This window comes from Leptonychotes weddellii, chromosome 10, assembly GCF_054177405.1.
Source record: "Leptonychotes weddellii isolate Sample4059 chromosome 10, ASM5417740v2, whole genome shotgun sequence".
Classification (NCBI taxonomy): Eukaryota; Metazoa; Chordata; class Mammalia; order Carnivora; family Phocidae; genus Leptonychotes; species Leptonychotes weddellii.
Genome location: NC_138378.1, coordinates 96,119,456 through 96,142,721, shown reverse-complemented (window position 1 = coordinate 96,142,721; position 23,266 = coordinate 96,119,456). Strand labels below are relative to the sequence as shown.

At 38.0% G+C, this 23,266-nt stretch overlaps 1 protein-coding gene across 2 annotated transcripts in view; it reads right to left on the bottom strand.

Annotated features, from left to right (window-relative positions):
• The window catches only part of PRKD3 (protein kinase D3), an 83,608-nt gene extending 65,098 nt beyond the window's left edge, over positions 1-18,510 (bottom strand). Inside the window, exons 1-3 of one of the 2 annotated variants that reach the window (XM_031032555.2) lie at positions 18,324-18,479; positions 14,645-14,706; positions 10,078-11,033 (exon numbers count right to left, since the gene is read on the bottom strand). In XM_031032555.2, coding sequence (XP_030888415.1) covers positions 10,078-10,365 — 288 coding nt within the window. In that variant the 5' untranslated portion in view covers positions 10,366-11,033; positions 14,645-14,706; positions 18,324-18,479. Of the gene's footprint in view, positions 1-10,077; positions 11,034-14,644; positions 14,707-18,323 lie in introns of both variants that reach the window. The other variant, XM_006737455.3, reaches the window with a different exon arrangement.
• Positions 18,511-23,266: the final 4,756 nt, after the last annotated feature.

Here is a 23,266-nt window from a genome sequence, read left to right as displayed (position 1 = left end):
AGGACATAATCTTTGCAAATATTTATGCACCCAACATAGGGGCACCTAAATATATAAAGTATATAAAGCCAATATTAACGGACTTGAAAGAAGAAATAGACAACTACACAATAATAAAGGGATTTTAGTACTGCACTTTCAACAATGGATAGATCACCCAGACAGAAAATCAAAAAAGGAACACTGGAGTTAAACTATACATTAGACCATACACTTAACATTTACAGTAACATTCCATCCAAAAGCAGCAGAATACATATTCTTCTCAAGCAAACACGGAACATCCTCCAGGACAGATCACGTTAGGCCACAAAACAAGTCTTAATAAATTTAAGAAGACTGAAATCATATAAAACATCTTTTCCTATGACAATGGTATGAAACTAGAAATCAATTACAAAAAAAAAAAAAAAAAACCCTGGAAAATTCACAACTATGTGGACATTAAATAACATGAATTGTACAACTAGTCAAGGTGAGATCAAAAGACAATAAAAAAATATCTTGAGACAAATGAAAAATACATATACCAAAACTTACGGGATGCATAAGTTCCGAGAGCAAAGTTCATAGCAGTAAACACGTACATGAAGAAAAAGATCTCAAATAAACAACCTAACTTTACACCTCAAGGAACTAGAAAAGTAACAAACTAAGCCCAAAGTTAGCAGAAGGAAAGAAGTAACAAAGATCATAGTGAAATTAAATCAAATAGAGACTAAAAAGACAACAGAAAAGATCAATGAAAGTAAGAGCTAGTTTTTTGAAAAGATAAGCAAAACAAACCTTTAGCTTAAAGAAAAGAGAGGACTCAAATAAAATTACAAATGAAAGAGGTGACACTGATATCACTTAAATACAAAGGAACATAAAAGACTACTATAAATAATTATACACCAACAAATTGGACACTTGGAAAAAATGGATAAATTTCTAGAACAACCTACCAAGCCTGAATCATGAACGAGTAGAAAATATTAACAGACCAATTCTATAGCAAAAAGATTGAACTGGTAATCAAAATCCTCACAAAACAAACAAAAAAAAGCTAGATTACTTTACTGATAAATTCTACCAAACATTTAAAGAATTAATACCAGTTGTTCTCAAACTCTTCCAAACCATATAAGAGGAAGGAACATTTTTCCAAGCTCATGAGGCCAGCATTACCCTGATACTAAAGACAGACAATGACACTACAAGGAAAAAAAAAATTATAGCTCAACCTTCTTGATCAACACAGATGCAAATATTCTCAACAAATATAAGCAAACTGAATTCAACACATTAAAAGGATCATACACCATGATCAAGTGGGATTTATTCCAGGGATGCAAGAATAATTCAACATCTGGGAATCAATAAATGTGATATACCATATTAACATAATAAAGGATAATAAGTCATCTCAATAGATGCAGAAAAAGCATTTGATAAAATTCAACATCAATTCATGACAAAAACTCTAAACGAAGTGAGGTATAGAGAAAACATACCTCAACATAACAGGGGCTGTATATGACAAGCCCACAGCTAACATCATACTCAGTGGAAAACCTAAGATCAGGAATAAGACAAGGATGTCCATTCTTGCCACTTTTATTCAACATAGTACTGGAAGTCCTAGCCAGAACAATTAGGCAAGAAAAAGAAATAAAAGACATCTAAATCAGAAAGGAAAAAGTAAAATTGTCTATGTTTGTAGGTGACATGAAACACTCCAACAAAAAATTTTGTTAGAATTAATCAACAAATTCAGTGAAGTTGCCAGATACAAAAATCATATACAATAATCAGTTGCCTTTCTATACACTAATAAGTTACTATCAGAAAGAGAAATTAAGAAAACAATCTCATGTATAATTGCATCAAAAATAAAATACCTATAAATAAATTAGTGATGTCCTCAACATCACTAATCATCATCAGATAAAATACCTATAAAATAAGGTGAAAGATCTACACACTAAAAATTGTGTCTATAAGACATTAATGAAAGAAACTGAAGACCCAAAAATTGTATCTATAAGACATTAATGAAAGAAACTGAAGACCCAAATAAATGGAAAAATATTATGTTCATGGACTGGAAGAATATTATTAAAATGTCCCTACTACCCAAAATAATCTACAGATTCAATGCAATCCCTATTTTCCAATGGCATTTTTCACAGAAATAGAAAAAACAATCTTAAAATTTATACAAAACCACAAAAGAACCTGAATAGCCAAAGCAATCTTGAGAAAGAAGAACAAAGCTGGAGGCATTTACATTTCTTGATTTCAAACTATACTTCAAAGCTATAGTAATCAAAACAGTATGGTATTGGCACAAGAATGGACATATAAATCAATGGAACAGAACAGAGAGCCTAGAAATAAACCTATGCATATATGGCCAATGAACTTATGACAAAGAAATCAAGAATATACAATGGAAAGGATAGTCTTTTCTATAAATGGTGCTGGGAGAACTGGGACAGCCAAATGCAAAAGAATGAAACTGGACCCCTCTTTTACACCATACACAAAAATCAACTCAAATGGACTTAAGACTTGAATGTAGGACCTGCAACCACAAAATTCTTAGAAGAAAACATAAGGGATAAATTCCTTGATATCATTCTTGGCAATGATTCTTTGGATTTGACACTAAAAGGAAAGGCAACAAAAGCAAAAATAAGCAAGGGGGACTACATCAAACTATAAAGCTTCTTCTCAGCCAAGGAAACCACTGACAAAAATCAAAACACAACCACAGAAGGTGGAAAACGTATTTGCCAATCATGTATCTGATAAGGGTTTAATACCCAAAATATATAAAGAACTATAACTCAGTGGCAAAAACAACAAAAATAACAACAAACAATCCTATTTATTTATTTTATTTATTTTTAAAGATTTTATTTATTTATTTGACAGAGACACAGTGAGAGTAGGAACACAAGCAGGGGCAGTGGGAGAGGGAGAAGCAGGCCTCCTGCTGAGGAGGGAGCCCAACGCGGGGCTCAATCCCAGGACCCTGGGATCATGACCTGAGCCGAAGGCAGTCGCCCAACGACTGAACCATCCAGGTGCCCCAACAATCCAATTTAAAAATGGGCAGAAGAACTGAATAGACATTCCCCCAAAGAAGACATACAAGTAGCCAACAGGCACATGAAAAGGTCCTCAATATCACTAATCATCAGGAAAATGCAAATTAAAACCACAAGGAGATATCACCTCCTGGCTGTCAGAATGGCTAACATCAATAGGACAAGAGATAAGAAGTGTTGGTGAGAATGTGGAAGAAAGGGAACCCTTGTGCACTACTGGTGGGAATCTAAATTTGTGCAGCCACTATAGAAAACAGTACGGATGAGGAAAAAAAAAGAAAAAGAAAAGAGTATGGACGTTCCTCAAAAAATTAAAAAGAGAACTACCATATGATCAAGCAATGCCATTTCTGGGTATATATCTGAAGAAAATGAAATCACTACCTCTAATAGATACCTGTACTCCATGTCAATGCATCATTATTTACAATAGCCAAGACATGGAAACAACCAAATGTCCATCCAAGGATGAATGAATAAAGATATTGTGGTATATATACAATAGAATATTATTCAGCCACAAAGAGAAGGAAATCCTACCATTTGCGACAGCATGGATGGACCTTGAAAGCACTACTAAGAGAAGTAAGTCAAGCAGAGCAATACAACTACTGTATGATCTCACTTGCATGTGGAATCTCATATAACTTAACTCACAGAGACAGAGAACAGATTGATGGTTACCAGAGGCAGAGGGCAGGAATGGGGAAAATGAGTGAAGGTAGTCAAAGGGTACAAACTTCCAGTTATAAGATAAATAAGTTCTGGCAATGTAATGTACAGCATGGTGTGTATAGTTAACAATTCTTTACTGTATATTTGAAAGCTGCTAAGAGAGTAGACCTTGGAAGTTCTCATCACAAGAAAAAAATTAACTGTGGGAGGTGATATTATGTTAACTACATTTATTGTAATTATTCTGCTAAATATACACATATCAAATCATTATTTTGTATACCTTAAACTAATACAAATTTATATATCAATTATATCTCCATAAAACTGGAAAAAAATTAGAAGCAACATAAATGACCAAAATAAGAAACTGGTTGTAAACTTTATGCTTCAAGATGACTGAATGCAGTAGCCTTTAAAATGACGATTATTTAGACTATTATTTAGATTAAAAAGAGAGAGAATGAAAAGAAACCACAGACTGGAAGAAAATATCTGCATTTTATATTTGATAAGAACTTGTATCTAAGATGTTTAAGAACTTTTATACCTCAATCTGTACAGAACTTAAAGAAAATATGTGAATAGCAATTAAGCCCATGGACAGATAACCAATCTCATTAGTCATTAAGAAAATGCAAATTAAAACCACAAGGAGATATTACTACACACCAACCAGAACAGTTAAATTAAAAAGATTAGAAATACCAAGTGTTGGCAAGGATATGGCCATCTTCCTCCTACATATTTATCCCAAGGAAATGAAAACATGTATCTACAATCAAGATGTGAATGAGAATGTTCATAGCAACTCTATTCATAATGCCCCCAAATTAGAAAAAACTCTAATATCAATCAACTGATGACTGAATAAACAAAGTATAGTATATCCATACAATGGAACAGTACTCAGCAACAAAAAGGAACTACTGACATACCTAACAGCATGGATGAATTAAAAACAAAAACACAAAACACTGAGGTATGTGAAAGATGGCAGGACAAAAGACTACATACTATGACTTCGTTAATATGAAAATCTAAAAAAAGTGTAACCATAGTAACAGAATGCAGAGCAGTGGTGGCCCAGGACCAGGATGAGGAAAGGAGACTGCAAAAGTACAAGAGGGAACTTATGGGCTGATGGAAATGCTCTAGATCTTGAATGGGTGATAGTTGCACAACCACATAAAATTGCTAAAACTCATCAAACTTTGTGATCTCAACAGGGATGGATTTTATTATAGGTAAATTATATCTTATCCGATTTTTTAAAAACAAACACCTAATAAAAATAGCTCTTAAGGGAAAAAAATAACTGCATATATTATATGGCACATTTCTATTTAATGTCTGAAAGGTGCTAGAAAAACTATAAAATCCAATCTTACCCAGTAAAATAATTTAAAAATGTAATAGTTATTCTTTTTAGATCATTGCACTTTCTAAAAAATATTTAAATATTATTTCTGAATATGGAATACATGCATAAGGCACAAAATTCAAAAGGCACACAAGGGTATACAATGAAATGTAAATCTCCCTTTCACTCTTATTCCCCAGTCACTAGTTCCCTTCCTGGAAGAAACCTATCTCTCCTTCCAAAGTCATCTAAAAACAATCAAGAGGGGCGCCTGCGTGGCTCAGTCGTTAAGCATCTGCCTTCGGCTCAGGTTATGATCCTAGGGTCCTAGGATCGAGCCCCGCACTGTGTCTCTGTCAAATAAATAAATAAAATCTTTAAAATAAATAAAATAAAAAAATAAAAGCAATCAAGAAATTAAATGTATGTGTATATATGTATGTTTAAGTGTGTGTAATACAAAATGATAGCATAGTATGCCCTGTTCTGCACTTACGTTATCTATATATCCTATATATCTTGCAGATCTCCCTCTCCCCCATCCATGTACACACAATATGTTTCCTTTTTTAATAGCTGCAAAAACTTTTAAAGAATCCCACAAACTACACCTTGGATCACTACAGTGGTACTTTAAAAAGCCTTACAAATCTGTAAATTTGTAAACTCTATTCTTGAATCTGGGGTCAAATTCCCATTCCTTATGTCTGTGGTCAATTATTACTAATACATTGTTAGCTTTGGATGGCAAAAAATGTAAAACAGACGGAATATACCTTTGGTATTACGACTAGATTAAAAATAGATTTTAAGGGCGCCTGGGTGGCTCAGTTGGTTAGGCGGCTGCCTTCGGCTCAGGTCATGATCCTGGAGTCCCTGGATCGAGTCCCGCATCGGGCTCCCTGCTCGGCGGGGAGTCTGCTTTGCCCTCTGACCCTATCCCCTCTCATGTGTTCTCCCTCATTCTCTCTCTCTCAAATAAATAAAATAAAAATCTAAAAAAAAAAAAAAAAGATTTTAAAATATCTAAAATATTATTAAAATGAAATTATAGGTCAGGTAACCCTCCTCGCTTAATTTAAAACTTGGGTTGCCCTCTGGGTTTATTTCACTAACTTTTAGAGACCTTTCTTCTGGTCCCCGAAACTAAGCTCTTTTCATCACTTTTCAGCCTTGTTAGTTTCTCTACAAAAAGAGAGATGGGGAGGCACCTGGGTGGCTCAGTCGTTAAGCGTCTGCCTTCGGCTCAGGTCATGATCCCAGGGTTGTGGGATCAAGCCCCGCATCAGGCTCCCTGCTCAGCGGGGAGCCTGCTTCTCCCTCTCCCACTTCCCCTGCTTGTGTTCCTTCTCTCGCTGTCTCTTTCTCTCCGTCAAATAAATAAATAAAATCTTAAAAAAAAAAAGAGAGATGGGAAGGTTCTTCTGGAGGATAATGATTCCATTTCAAGAGTCATAGCAGAACACTAGGGCCATAATCTTCAAAAATTTCTGGAACACAGGAACTCTGTCTTATTAAAGTTTGATAAAAATCAGTCCCATTATCTCCCCCAGAAAAACGCTACTTTTCTTCCTGAATTTTCTATCTTGGTTACCAGCATCACCACCCATCTAGTCACCCACACTGCCCTTCCATCCTTTGCTCTTCCTCTATGTCCAATAGGCTATTAAGTTTTATCAACACTACTTTCCCAATACCCTTCAAATATATCATCATCACTTTCCAACCATCTCAGTTCAGATCTTCATTACAATGGCTTCTTATCTGATCTCCTTACTTTATGTCATAGTTGGTTACACATTTAAGCTTTCCAAAACACAAATCTGATCATGTTGGGTTGCTGCACATAGACCTTTGTTAAATCTACACTCTTACAGGAATGAAGTGTGAAACTTTTTTTGGCATGAGGCAGGTAGTGTGGGGCAGTGAAAAGAGGATACAGATTTATAAGTTAAAAAAGACTTGTGTTTGGGGGCACCTGGGTGGCTCAGTCAATTAAGCATCTGCCTTCGGCCCAGGTCATGGTCCTGGGGTCCTAGGATCCAGCCCCACATGTGGTTCCCTGCAGGGAGCCTGCTTCTCCCTCCTCCTCTGCTCCTCCCCTCCGCTCACGTGCAACCTCTGTTCACTCTCTCTTGCTGTCTAATAAATAAAATCTCAAAAAAAAAAAAAAAAGATCTGTGTTTGAAGTCTGACTTTCAGCAAGTAATTAAGTGTCTCTGAAATTTAGTTTCCTCCTTTATTCAGCAGCAATTATATCACCTATACCCATTCCACTCAGTGAGGTCCTTGGAGAAGGAGCATCAATACCACCTAAGAGTATATTACAAATGCAGAGCCACCCCAAACCTACTCATTCAAAATCTGTATCTTAATACAATCACTAGATGATTGGCATACACATTACAGTTTGAGATGCACCACAAACTTGTGAGATTAGTTAGAAAGTGCATGTAAAGCTCCTGACATAGAGTAGGCACTCAATAAATGTTGCCTATTATAATCTTCCTCTTTTCCTTTTCTGTATCTTTGCTCCTCCTGATTCTTTTGCCTGGAATGTATTCCTCACCTCCTATATTATTGAAATCTTGCTCATTAAGTATCAAATGAAATGTTACTTTCTGTTCCAAGTCTTCTACATCCTTTATCAAAGTGAGAAGGGCACTCTGTAACTTCACTTTCTACTTTTTATGTTTTACTCTGGTGAATAGGTTTCCTTCAGTAGACTTTAAGCTTTTTGAGGGAAGGGACATCTGATTAATCTATTTCCTAAAATTTAACCAGTACCCTATCTTTCAGAAGGTTCAGGTAGATGCAGTTACTAAGAATAGATAAAAGAAAAGCAGGTGTGTCCATGACAGTCCTGGCAGTAAACCTGGAGCTGTACATGTATAAAATGGATGACTGATGAGCAAGTGCCCAAGACAAGAGGAAAGGTAAAAACGAGAAAGAACTTCTGACAGGTTTTTCCATCCTCCAGATGAGTTAGGGATCCATGAAACATCTCTAGAAAATCTTAGGATCTGAGCTGGTTCCCTTAAGATTTTTCTCTGATTTAGCCTGAAACAGGTCATCCCTTGAAACTCCTTTCTCTTTTATCTGTCTCTAGCAGTGAAGACCCAAATTTAGATTAAATGATTCAGAATCTCACTGCTGGAATTACACACCAGAAATCATCCCAACTCAATCATTTGATAGATTTGGAAACTATAATCCAGAGAAGTCAAATCACTTGTGCAAAGTTATACAGTAAATAAACAATACAGCTGACCTAGTTTCAAGCTCAAAACTCTTACACTACACTTAAACAACAGTTAGGATCCCAGCAAATGTCAAAAGGAATGTGTAATATGCTTATGCCTATATATACTATATATTTTTGCCAAATACATCCCCATTTCACTATAATATTGATTCAAATTCAGTTTACTATGATATTCATTTTATGCTGGCTATCTCTATAATCAATAATTCTATTTTATATCTATATAAAGTTTACCCTGAGTTATTTTTCCAGCTCTATCCTATTTCCTTGGTATCACTGTATTTTTTCATGGATTATGATGTTTAATCTAGTTTCCTAAGAGTTAACCCATCTGACCCACATCTCACATCTGTATTAAAGATGAAGTAACATGAATTCTAAAATAATCCTGTAGAAAATCAGTATGCCTCTGTATGAATATAAGAACGAAATGAAATTTGTTAAGATTGAAAACAATAATACAGATTCTACCAAAATATTAGTTATAAATTTCTATAGGCTCAAATAAAAAGGAAACATTCAAGTTACAAATTGTAGTTGATAAATTCTTATCTTTAAATTAAAAACCTAGTTGCCAAGATATTTGTGAAAAACCCCTATAACATTTAATGAAAGGGAAAATAAAAGCAAAAATACTTAAAAGACACGCAGATGATTCTACAGATCTACAAAAGGAAAGTGAATCTTTAGGCTACATTTCAATAGACAAGTTACTGTTACCACACAGGAGGCATAGGCTATTTCTACAAACCGCATAACATTTTTTTAAGACTGTTAATTACTTCTACATCAGAAGATAGTAACAAATCATATAAAGCATAAGAAATTAAAACAAAAACAGTAAAATGAAGAGCCTAAATACAAATATATTATTCTCACCTGATACGATTTTTCCAATAAAAAATACACTAATTTGTTTGAAACACATCTGAAACACATGCTCAGTCCATTAAAAATAAAATGTAACCAATTCTTACTACTTAAACATATAGGTCTATGACAAAATAGAGAACATACCCACTTATCCATCAAATCAAGATTATTAAAGACATTTAGTTAAGGTTCCTTAAAAAATGGTATAGTATAGGGCATGAGGTAGGCAAAAGGGAAACAAAATAAAACCACCCTCAATTTCAAATTTTTTTTAATTGTCATATATGCAAAACTCATTTACCAATTTTTTTAAGCAAGAGAGAGTGGTCTTCTCATATTAAACGGCAGTATAGGCGAAATCAAGACCTAAAGGGAAGAAGGTACAAAAAAGAGTGCAGAATATGAGGCACCTAGGAAAAACAGGTGTGGACCTGGGACTCAGCCACAGCTGTGTCCCATCCTTTTGGTAAGCCACCTGGATGCCTTGTATTCTCTGCCTCCTGTTTTCTCTAATAACAAATGAGATTTCTCAAGTCCTCTTGATTTTATATGGATTTTCCTGCTCTTAAAAGAAAAAATAAATAGGCAGTATTTTAAAGTTAGGATAAAGGCTCCAGTTGTTAGAATCTGAAATTTCAGACTTTAGGCTTCTAATCTATTAGCACTCTACCAAAATGATCCAAATTAGGATATAAACAATTGATCCATATATGTTAACTCACTGTTGCATGTATAACTTATAGGAAGGCGTTAGATACAATATTAATTAGAAAAACTATTGACATAAATAGCATGCACGGTACCTTTTGATAAACAATGGAGCACACAAGATCCTTGACAGCAGATAAAGATAGTTCCTGGGCTTCGATGGTAACGCTCTCCCGTGTAAGGCCAATTTGCAGCAGAAATGAAATTGTATGCTCTGAGCCTCTGGAGTTGGTGAGTGATGGCGCACTGAAACTTCCATTAGAGAGTCGGGCAGAGAGTCCTGTTTTAGGACTTGAACACGGAGAAGGAGCTGGAAGCACAGCAGGAAGAGTTGCAGGTAATACAGACTTCTGGGCTGATGGAGGGGAATTGTTTGCAGACATCTGCCTTTCTTTAATATTTTAAAATAGTTGTCAATTTTTTTTCAGTGGTTATGAAGAGGCTTTTAAAATCACAGCAGTAAAAAAATGACTGTACTTTTGGATTTAATTGAAAACTTCTTTATTTCCTCTTTTAAGCCACTCATGCCAATGATTGCAACTTCTACAACTGTGAGTTGAATACACAAAAGGTCCTACTTCCCTTAGTATCAGTCCCATCAAAAAGGAGTCTTGTCTTTAGGACCACAACCAGAGATTTGGAAAGGATTTAACATCACTGTATTTTCCTCATCAGAAAAGAGTTGACATTGCTTCTTTACTAACCATCTTCATTTATTTTCTTTTAAGTCTACTCTTGTCTCTCTCTTTTAATTTCAGAGAATACATAGTGAATGAAAGTTGTTTTTCTATTAAGATGAAATCCTCCTGGTTTAAAAAATAAGTGTTTAGGATTAATCTATTTAACCCTTATCTTGAGGTTTACTGATTTGATGGGACACTTTTTCAAATGTCCATACCTTAAATCACCTTTTCAAATGTCTTTACTTTCATTTTTGGGGGGGCAAATTTTTCCATGATGAAGCACAAAACTTTTTAAAACAGTACAGGCATATTTCACTTGATGAATGGGTCCACTGAGAAAAGTTGATGCTTTCTGAAATGCAGTCAGCCTGGAAGGAATTTTAAAAACACTCTTAATATTTTATACTCATTTGACATTATTTTAAAAAACCAAGAATCCCTGTATTTTTTTTTAAATGATAAGTTTTGGTTGTATGTTTGTAATTCACCAAGAATCCTAATGGGTAGCCATTTGGGGGGGGGGGGTCTAGTTAACAGAGACATTATTTTCCTAGAGGTATAATTTTAGGGAGAGCCTCCTGCTCACCACCACCACCACCACCAAGTCCCTGGCACTCCTCACTAATACCTGAAACCTGAAGATCACTTTTATTCCACAAATACACAACTGAGTTAGGAGAGAAACAACGAAAAATAGAAGGGACTAAAAGAAGGTTAAAATGGACACTGTCATAGAACTAAAGTACAAACCACTCAGCCATACAAAAGATGTATAATACTGTCCTAATAAAGACACGTCAAAAGTATTCTTTTTTTATATCAAAAAATCTAATTCTGCCAAAATATGATTGTTGACTTGCTTTGTTGACAGACTTCTTTCAGAAAGCTAAGGAAGCAGAAGGGAACATACTATGCACAGTTATAATGTGAACGATGTATTGATGACAGGATCACAGGAGAAAGTGATCTTATTATAAAGGGTTTCTAAAAGTAAAAAAAAGATAGAGCACTAGGCTCAGTTACAAATGTATCACAGTTTATAATAGTTCAAAAACAAAAGGTATGACCCTGATGGCCTAAGTGAAATGGCTCACAAGGGATCTTTCTAAATTTTACACATATACCTGTAAACAATTCCAATGATGAAAAAGAGTGAAGCATCCAATGTGGCTGCAGAATGACTCTCTGGACAGTAGTTAATGGGGCTAGATAAATTAGGATGAACATAACAGAAGAGCAAAAACATACAGATATGGTAACAGGAATGTGAAAGCTCAGGAAAAACTAAGGCTTAGAAAAAATTGCTTAAAGATAACAAAAACTTTTATAACTATATTCAAAAAAATATTATTCCACCTTATATGGTACAGCACTTAACATCTTATAAATGTTTTACATACTTCACCTCATGCATATCTCTTTGGAGACAAATATGATTTCTGCAGATGAAAAAACAGAAGCACAAGCAGATAAAGCAATGTGCCCAGCATCACATGGGTATTAAGAGGAGTGGTGGGGGGGAGGGGCACCTGGGTGGCTCAGTTGGTTAAGCGTCTGCCTTCAGCTCAGGTCATGATCCCAGGTCCTGGGACTGAGTCCCATATCGGGCTCCCTGCTCAGCGGGGAGCCTGCTTCTCACTCTGCCCCTTCCCCCCACTGGTCTCTCTCTCTCTAGCAAAAATAAATAAAATCTTAAAAAAAAAAAAGAGGCAGAGTGGGAATTAGTACCTAAGTCTCTATACCTTCTTACCAAGTGCTGTCTCCACAATAACACATTGTCAAAGAGAACAAGGAACTGAGAGAATCACTGCTCAGAGAGGATGTTGTTAAGGTTGAGAGAGCACGCAGAGAAGGCAGAATTGCTCAACTTTTATTTTGCTTATCTTCTCTCAGTTTTTAAACTAAAGTTGTAGAAGAGCAATGAGAACCGAAACCCAAGCCTGGTGAATGAAAGACTAAAACAACTTTATATGAGTGCAAGTCTTTGGTTCCAGATGCAATTCATTCTATGCTGCTAAAGCAATTAGCAAGTATAATCACAAAGCTGACTCCTATAATCTTGGAGAAAGAGCTCAGAAAGAAACAATCAGGGCCTGGAGATGGGTCAGAGGTGCTTCAAATTTTATGAGCTGGAGGAGTGGGGAAGTGGATTCCAGAAATCACAGACATATAAACTTAATATTAATCTTTAGTCAAATCTGAGAATAGATTATGAAAACAAGTGGTTTCTGAATACTTAAAAAAGAATATAGTAATCACTAGATGACAGCATGATTCAAACAAATAATGCCAAATCCAATACATTTACATCTTGAAAGAGACTGATTACTACACTTCTTAGATGCAGGAAAGAAGAATAACTTGTGGTCACTGAGCTCCAACTATGTGTCAGACACTGTTCGAAACGCCTCATATGTGTTACTTCATCTAATCCTCTGCAACAACCTATTTTATAGTTGAAAAAACAGTCTTAGAAAATTAAAGTACTTGCCCAAGATCACACAATTAGCAAAGCCAGGGGAAAAAAGTGTATTCTGGCCAAAACAGTATTCAAGATGGTTTTTTACGCTGTTTTTGCAAATAAGTTGAGTGTGAGTTGGGTATTAGTGTAGCTGGGTAAGTTTACTGGTCTATATCAACCTAGATGAAAAAGTCTTTAGGGGATGTGCCCTGGACCTCTGTCCTTGGCCCTACATTGATTTTGATTATTTATAAGATAAAGACACAGAAGACATGCTTATAAAATCCCCAGAGTGTACAATCCAGGAGAAACAAACTAAAATTAAAGTGAGATGTAACAAGGGTGAGTGTAAAGCTTTACATTTAGTTTCAAAAGTAAAATGTGCAATGGAGAAGAAATGAAGTGCTCACTTAGAAGCTCTTCATAAGTGGAGTTAGCCACCTAAGAGTTTAACAAGGGCTGCTAATCGGTGACTAAAGGAACCAGTGCAAATCTAACTCCCTCGGACCCTGAGAACATATCAACGTCAATCTGTAAACTCTGTTGCTAGTCAGCCTACATTACCATTGCATTCATTTCTACACTCCACATTTTTAAGAGCTATACTGATTAAAAATAATAAAAGCATGTATCCAGATAAGGGTTAAGACAATGTCGTGTGACAAATATATGCTTAACAAAGCTAAATAGAATAATGGTCTTCAAATATTTGAAAAGGTGTTAAGAGAATAATCGGCTTTACTCAGTATCACCACAGAGAAGTAAAATGAAGATAACAGCAGTACTTGTTTACCTCACAGGACGTTATGAGGATAGAGCTATTACATGTAAAGTACCTTCAACAGGACCTGGTTTACAATGAAGTGCTCAGTGACTTCCAACAATTTTCATAGTAATTACATGAAAGAATTAATAATTAATAATAATTTATGCTAAACGCTGCAACTGAGATATGATACATCATTACATCCTTACAACAACCCGAGGGGATTTGTTTGACTCTGTTTTACAGAAAAGGAACCAGAGTTTCAGAGAAGTTGCTTGTTCACATCTAATATGAGATGGAACTCGGATTCAAACAAAAGTTTCCCTGACTCCAAAGCCCACGTTCTTTCTACTATTTCACTCTACCTCCAACAGCCTAACAACAGAACAGGTTTCCTCCTGAGATGAGCTACTTAACATATACAACTCGAGTAGTTTCAAAAGCTGAACAACTATCATAAAAAAGGTAATAAAATATCTATGAATAATACTGTATTCAGGTTAAATACTTCAAAATACAAGATGCTGCTGTGTTCAGTAATAATTTATTTTCAATGGATGTCTTCCCACTAAATTTTCATTTTATTATACCTGTTAATGTTAGCCAAATAACAGTAACTAATAATACAATCAGCCAATCTGTCAGAACTGTTGATAACTATTAATAAACTATGTTACACTTTGTATAAAAAATATTTTTTAAAGTTTCAGCATGAAAACAAATAGAAGAAACTAAATGAGCTGTCATATTACCTTCTGCCCACTCATCCCATCTGTCTTCTCTCTCCTTTTATTTTATGGAACCCTGATTTGCTCTGTAAGATGCAACAAGATGTAGGATGAAAAATATTAAGATTAATATCAAAAAATCTAATAACTATAATTTATTTTGCCTTTATGTTTCAATTAGGAAAACTGAGACAAGACAATTACTAATTTATAAACTGTATATCAATTAGATATGTTTGTTTCTAGCAGCTATGAGTTGGCAAGCATTTCTAGTATGTTTATTTGGAACATTTAAAATATTCTTTTGGGGAGTTATGTGTCACATATCCAATTCAAATGAGCTTATATATCCATTACCACTGTTGAATGGAATCAAAAGATGAAATATTAAAGGAATCTTGAGCCCACCCTGCTCTATTACTACAGACAAGGTAAAACAGGTCCATTACTTTATGGTAACAACACAAGTTGATCTACCTTTCTCTCTCACTCCCTTACCTCCCCCCTGCATGTACATATCTCATAATTTAGCAAAGCCTCGAATCAGAAGCTCAAATAGCAGCATTTCATTCAACATTTACTGAGTGCCTATTATCTGCCAGACTGTTACTAGAGACACTGTGGTTATATGGCAGTAACCAAAACAGACATGGCTACTGCTCTCTCTAGATATGCAGTGTGATGTGGGACACACATATTAAACAAATACCATTCACATAAATAGCAAGTTAACTACAAAATAAAAAAAGCGATATGACAAAGTATACTTAAAGGACCTAATTTAAACTGGGGTCTCACGCAAGGTGACCTTAAGGAAGTGGTGCTTAAGCTAAGACCTAAAGGGTAAGTAGGAGTCAGGGAAGGAGAGAGAGGAGGGAAGAGGATTCCAGGAAGACAAAACAAATCCAGTTCTTAAATACTTCAAAAGGAAGCTCATTATTTAGTATAGCCAGTGTCCTTTCTGTAATCAGTAAAGCCTAAAGAGGTAAAATGCTTTTCCTATCCCGAATAGCATAATATTTACCATGACTTCCTACCAGTAATGGGTTGTCCTGGTTCAACTGAGTTTTGTGTGCTAGGAATGCTAATGAATGGAGGGTCTTTTTTTTTTTCCCTCCTGTTGATATGTACACGTATTCCTTTAGCACGTAAAAAAACACGTGGCCTTTTTCAGTGCAATCCTGATTACTGTCCTGTAGTCAATGTCTCTGTTTTGCCTTGATACAGGCTTGACCTGGCTTAATAATCCTAGTGTTGTTTTTATATTGTATACTGTATTAACAATTCAAATAACTTTGTTGGTTTTTTTAAATCGTAGTCTGTAGCAATCCCGACATCTATTTATATATTTTCAAAAATACCTTAGGTTAATATAATACTTTTCCTAAGAGCTCAGCATTCAACTAAATTGTTTGCTGCTAAAATTCTGCTCATCTGGACCAGTGATATTTGAACCTCGGTCCTTCCACTCTCAGAGAGAGTACAGAGAGCACACCATGTCTGCTCTCTGCTCAGGCACTGAAAAGTTTATCCCATAATAAGATTACAGTCTGCCAACCTGGCCAATGCTGTATCAATCTATGCTGGGCTTGATGGACCTTCATCGCCTCTCTTTGCCCCAGTGGTATCTGAGAAATCTGACTGGCTAACAGCCAATGAGCAATTTCTCACACAATGTCACTGTAAACTAACCACACAAGTGGAGAAAACTTTTTTTCTGCACTAAAATTAAAATTAAAACATCTCCTAAGTATATCATCTCAAATTTTTCCACTGCTCCAAAGAGGCACACATACAAGTTCAATTTAAATTACATAATCGGAGACTCAAAAGTAGTACCAGCACAGAAGGCTGTGAACCATAAGATTATTACTAAACCAAATAAAAATCTGTACTAGCAAATAATTTCCCCATACAGCCAGTTCTGTAAAAGCAGCTTCTTTTAAAAATGAGCAATTAATTTCAATATGGTAATATTTTCATCAGTTTTAGAAAGTCTTTTTAAAAGACGAGAAAATGTCCCTTAAAAGTGCATTTAAATGAGGTTTTTCAATTCTAATGTAATTTTAAATTTTTAATGTCCAAAAGCTTGATTTATTAAAGCCTTTTTTGCATATGCCAGTGTTAAAACCAACCCACTGAGAGAAATTTCGATTTTAAAGAGGTCATCTGTTGAAACTGAAAGCTTATAAAATTTGGGTATCTAAAAGACTCACTACTATCTGAGATGCTTAAAAAAATTAGTCTCAAGCTATGAAACAGTCAACATCTTGAATGTGAGTCATCCTAAAAAGTGAAATGCTATCCACCAAATTATAGAACTTAGTATGGAAACTGGCTTGTCAAATACTCCAAGCTTATCTGATCAGGTCTACCACATCTATGTTACCCGCTGAAGCAAAACCTAACATGAAGGCTTCTGTGACATGTTTAAAATACTTTTACTAAAACTTGAAACTTCTTTTTGGCTGAATTTTCATGCTTACTCTCAATTCAGATCCTAACAGGGGAGGAAGAAAAAGTTCTTTGATAAAATAAAACTCAGAAGTCCAGAGCTAGGTCAGGGAACTTTATGGATGTCCTCAGCAGCAAATCCAGAGGTATTCCCCGACCTCGACGCATTACAAGTTGGTAAGTAAACTTGATCTAAGCGAAATCACTGTCGCTAAAAATGCAGGAAAGAACTGCAACATTAAGTACAAAGTAGAAGCTGTGTCAGAGTAATACAATACAGCATTTTCTAGGGTACAGATTAAGGCATTTAAAAAGTTTTTGTTTCATTTGCGGCTACAGCTCATTAAAGCTGTGTAGTACAAACTAGTAGTTCAGGGTGTAATTTATCCTTCCTTATCAAAGATGACACCGATATCTTACTTCCTGTGGGGATGGGTGTGGTTGAAGAGACAGTTATGTCCAAGCCATCAATCTGTGTATGGAAAAGTCTGCAGGTCTCACACACGCTTGTCGCTTGATTTATATTCGTGCCTGCAGTCGGCAAGGCCTATGCTGCGATGACTTCAAATAAAATATCCAACTGGCAATCGAGTAGTATGTGGTTATTGTTACTGCTCAAAGAAACAGTCGCACTCCTCAGCGTTTCATCTCAAGAAAAACCTCCCGGGGGTAAGAACAACTCAGAGCAAGGTTGCAACTTGCAAAACTCTAAGCACAGTCAGGAAACTGGGGTGGGGGCTCACACGTTTTCTAAGCACCATTTACTCACTCCTTTGAGACGGCTACAGGACGAAGTGATGAAATGAAAAGAAAAAAAGGCTCATCCCGGATTCGGCAGCTTGACTGTGGCCGGTCTGGCGTCGGGAGCCAGCTGGAGGCACCCCGAAAGAGCCGGCTCCCGAAGCGGTCGCGGGTGGTGGTCGCCCGCGGAGCGCGGACCCAAGTTGGCCTCCGCGCCCACGCCGGAACTTGGCCCCGTCAGGCGGCCGCGCGGGCGCCCCCGCTCGCCGCGGCGCCCCCCGCCAGCTCCTCCAGCCGCGCGCTCCGCCAACTTCCCGCCCAGCCCCGGCGGTCGCCGCCCAGCCCCGCGCGGGGCCCGAGTCCCGAGTCCCGCCGCCGCTGCCGCGTGCGGGAGGGTGGGGGAAGGGCCGCCGCCGCCTCACCCGACGGGCCGCGAGAACAAAGCAGCGGCCGCGGCGGCGCTAACTTTTTCGGTGTCTGATCCGCGCTCCCTGAGGCGACTACTTACAGAGGCGAGCTCCGCCGGTCGTGAGAAACTCCGCAGCCGCCAGCGTCTGGATCCCAGACGAGGCGCCAGCGAGGCTTCACGCTCCTCGCAGGATCCCGCCCGCCACTGGCGCCCCTTCCTCCCTCCCTCCTCCCCGTCCCGTCCTGAGGCCCGGGGGAGGGGAGGCCGGGGCGTGCGGGGCGGGGGCGTGCGGCCGGCGCGGGGCCTGCCGGGAGCTGTAGTTTCCGGGCGGGCCCGAGCGGGTGGTAGCAGCGCGGGGATGTCACTGTGCCTTTGCACCGTGCAGGGGCAGCGGGAGCTCTGCGCCCTCGGACGTCCCTGTGTCTCCGTGGGCGCGGGGGAGCGGGGAGCGACCGTGTATTTAAACCAGTTACATATGGTACTTGAGCCCCATCATTGCCTTTTTCTCTTTTATCGTCCGCTCTGACAGACGCCACGGTGGCAAGGAACCAAGAGGTGACAACTTGAACGGGGGACTTGGAAGGGGTCCACAGCAGAGAGCAGTTTCCACCCTGAGCGCCCTTCTCCCTGCTCGCCACGTTTTCCTCCCTCGGGCCTGCCTCCCAGGTGGCCGCCTGGCGCCGCAGCCCTGGGCATTCTGCACCCGAGGCAGAGACATCCAGAGCCCTTCATCTAAGCAGAGTAAACTGAAGTGGTTACTTTCAGTGTGTTTTGTGTTTCCTATTTGTCTATCATTCAACTCGCGGGTGTCGCCTACCATCAAAGTGAAGTGCAGTCAAGAATCACGAACCTACGCTTCCACGTCCAGGGAAACGAGCGTAACAATGCCCGGGGAAGGGGGAGGGGTGGGTGTCAGGATGGAAGATCTGGAGGGAAAATACACTATGTGGTAAATTATAACTTTTATGTAAGAGGAAAACCTGACCAGCTGACAGTTATTGTCCCAGAAAGGACCTCGTTCTCCTTCTGTCAATATTTTATCTCAAAAATACTTAAGTGAAATATATTGAAACAAGCTGGATGAGCTGCTGTCAACAATCCATCCATCCCCACGCAGTGGTCTAAGGCAGCTTTTGAGAACAGAAAGAAAAGAAAGTTAAGTGGGTCCCTCTGTTTTATACTAAGTCATCAATTTGACGGATGTTCTTATATTTAAACTTAAGAAATGGGAATTTTTAAATAATTTATATTAAAGATGGGGCAAGTAAAATTGTGTATAACTGATCTACTCTGAAGCTATTGTTTAGAAAAGACATTTCTGAAATATTCTCAGGAATTGGAAGCTGCGAAATGTCCCATATCCCGTAGTATGCATCTAATTTGATCTAATATTTTATATTTAGTCTTCTTCTGCTATTGTTTTATTTTAAAATTGAAAGTAAATCCACTCAAGTTTACATTCTTTTTAAGGAACGCTCTTACTTAACTTTGCCTTTTTCTTCCTTCCACTTCCCAACAGACGTTTTAGTCCAGCCCCAAATATTCTCTTCTCAGCAAGATTCCCAGGACCTCATTGGAGCAGTTTACAGCCAGTCCCATCTCACTAGTGACTTCCATTTTCTCTCGTGGTCCTTAAAGAGACAGAAGTTACTCTTCCTAGAAGTAACTTTTCTAAGCGAATCAAGCTCATTATATAGAGATTTAAGGATTTGTGTGAGAGAAAAAAATATGTATATATCCACTGTTCTGCTTCTCATTTTAAAAATAAAATTCTCTCCTCCACTTCAGATGAATCTTTCAACAATATATTTTAGCGTAAGACTATCTTTGTACCTGTACTTTTTTGCTTGACATGGACTACAATTTTGTCAAGGCGTTTTATTCCTATTCCAAAAGCATTGCAGTGATTAAGATTTGGTTTAATAAGTAAATGTATTCCCATGTGAGATTTTTTAGCCTTGAGAGAGTGACCATGATGGAAAAGATTTTATTTCTTGGTGGTGGCCTATGAAAATTGGAAGCTTACAATCTTCCTCTTCTGGGACTACAGTTGCAAGTCTGGTCCCACATTCACTGGCCTCCCTTGTACTCAATGCCATGTGACACAATCATTCAGATGTGTACCTGATACAAGCGAAGAGGGTCAACACTTGTGACTTAAGAGAGCAGAGTTACCTAATTCAGAATCCTAAAAGGAGAAAAAGATGATTTGCTAAGGCCCCTACTAGAGGAAATGCTCATTTTAAAACTTCAGCTGGGTTTAATTTATGGAATGTGATTACTGAAAAAATTATTTTGTTTTTTTGGTTTTTTTTCATGATGTTGAAACATAGGTGAAAAATGCAGACAGCATTTGGGTGTCACTACAGAGTAAAATAGTTGTGGGAGAAAATGCGTTAGTATCTATTTTTTTAATCAGCAGAGACACACTTTATATATCCTTCAAAATGACCTTCCTCAGTTTCCACTGCCACTACCCTAACCCAGAACCCCTCCCCCCCAACAACTCACACATCTGGATTACTGCAAGAGACTTCAGTCTCCTAGACTAGCTCAAACTGTTACATCCTTGGAACTGTCTTCTCCGATTTGCAGGCTCTCAGTAATTGTTATGTGTTCTTACAGCCCTTGGTAGATCATTCTCATGTCATTTATCAGGTTTTTTTTTTTTAAAGATTTTATTTATTTATTTGAGAGAGAGAGTGAGAGAGAGAAAGAGCACAAGAGGGGGGAGAAGGAGAGGGAGAAGCAGACTCCCCGCTGAGCAGGGAGCCCGATGCGGGACTCGATCCCAGGACTCCAGGATCATGACCTGAGCCGAAGGCAGTTGCTTAACCAACTGAGCCACCCAGGCGCCCTCATTTATCAGGTTTTATTATGGACTGAGTATACATCAGATCCACCTGGATTCTCTCTACAAGTTCCCCCTACTGAACTTGTAGAAGAGCATGGTCTTCTGCTTGGATATAAAAGCTAGTAGTATTTATCATTTATTGAACATCAGCTCTGAACCAGACACATTCATCTATTTTTATATAGCTTTCTCTGTTTATTACACATAACCTCTCCCTTTTCTTTATATGCACTTATATTTAGCTTTATGTAATTTACCATTTGATGTTAAAAATATATTTGTAGATATTCACGTTTATAGCTACCAATATAACATAGTATATAATCAATTGTGGTAAGGAGGGCTCAACTAAAAGGAGTTTAAAAATCTGGTAATTAAAGGGAGAGGCTACTGTATAAACTATACCTCAGGTTTCATACAGTGTCCTTAAAATTTAATATTCAGGTAATCTGTAATAAAAAAACGATTGCTTTGCTCATCCCCAGTAATTCCTGTTTACCTTTATGGTTGCAAAATATGTTTCTCCAGGAAGGACAAAATAATGCATAAATGTGCTTTTGGATTTCATTTTAATTTAATATTAATTAAAAACTTATTTTTTGAGAGAGAGAGAGTGAGCACTCGTGTGCATGGGGGAGGGGCAGAGGAAGAGGGAGAAAGAGAATCTTCAGGAGGCTACATGCTCAGCGGCACTGAGCCTGTCCTGGGGCTCAACTTGGAGGCTCGATCTCACGACCCTGAGATCATGACCTGAGCCGAAATTAAGAGTCAGATGCTTAACCAACTGAGACACTTAGGCACCCCAAAAACCTCTCTTTTGAAATACTGTAGACTGGTTATAATGTATTTTAAAAGCCAACTGAGAAGGAGAACAAAGGTGCTATGGACCTGGATAGAGAGCCAGTATTAAAATTAGTTCTCATGCCAACACTGGCCAGAGCAAAGGAGTTAGGCAAGCGGGCTCTCTCCCTCGCAGTCTGGAAACTGCAGCAGCCTGGAGGAGCCAGTTAGAAGGAAAGGGTTGGAATGGGACTCGGAAGACAGAATCCAACCTAGTCTCTGCCATGTCGCAGGGGCACGCTGCTCAATCTCAACTAAGAATTGATGTTCTTACCTGTGAAACGAGGAAAGATGATTACGTACCCCACAGGGTTGTTGTGAGAAGGAAGAGATGCCTCGAGTGCACCACACATGCAGTGGGCATTGAAGATAGTCCACCCAGGTACACATCGTGGTTCTGCCACTGAACAGCCACGTGGCCACGCGCACAGCAACCTCAGTCAGCTTCCACCTCAGCATCAGTTACATCCAAGGTAACCGGCATCATCCTTGGATGATAGCACTCCTGACCCCGAGAGCTGTGCAAGAACTAAATGACATAACGCGTGGAAGACACTTTGAAAAATGCACAAGTGAATGCTCAGTAAATGTTAGCTATTATTCACGCTAAAGGGTTAGAGCTTTTTAGGGTGCCACATCTCCCGGCAGACAGCACAGAGAAAGAAAAGTTAATAAGCTTGAGTCTGTGAAGGGAAATTTAAGATAATAGCGAAGAGTTTAAATGACACAGAAATCCCTATGGCCATAGAGTGAATTCTTTTTTACTTCGTCAAAGGAAGATCCTACTGCACAGGTACCCGGATGACCAGAAGCCATCACTGTGCCACTTTCTATGCTGATAGCTTCAGGTGTTCCCATGCAGGATGAAATCACTAAGTGGTTTTATGTTTGTTGGTGTTGTTTTTAGTAAAGTTAACCAGACTATACTGAGCTGAACATTTTACTGTAATTGGTACTCTGATCATACATCTCAAATGTCCAAATCTCAAGTATCTCCAGAAAGAATTCTGACTAACCCTAGACTTTAAACTGTCTTTAAATGACGATGGAGTGTGCAGCTGGAAGCTGAGGTGAATTTGGCTGGCTTGCCTTTTTTCCTAGATTCCCCTTAAGACTTTACAGTCCTTGGTGTACTGATTCCATAAACATTTTTGAGGGGCTACTATGTGCAAGGCATTTATTTGATAGGATCTATAGGTGAGACAGTTGCTGTTCTTGGGGACTACTGTTTATTAAATAAGGTATGTTAAGATCTGTCACATGGAGAAAAGAGTAAAAAAGTAAGTAGGAAGCAAAATAAAAGGATAGAAGATGGCAAAGAAGTACAAGACATACCCTTAACCTGGAG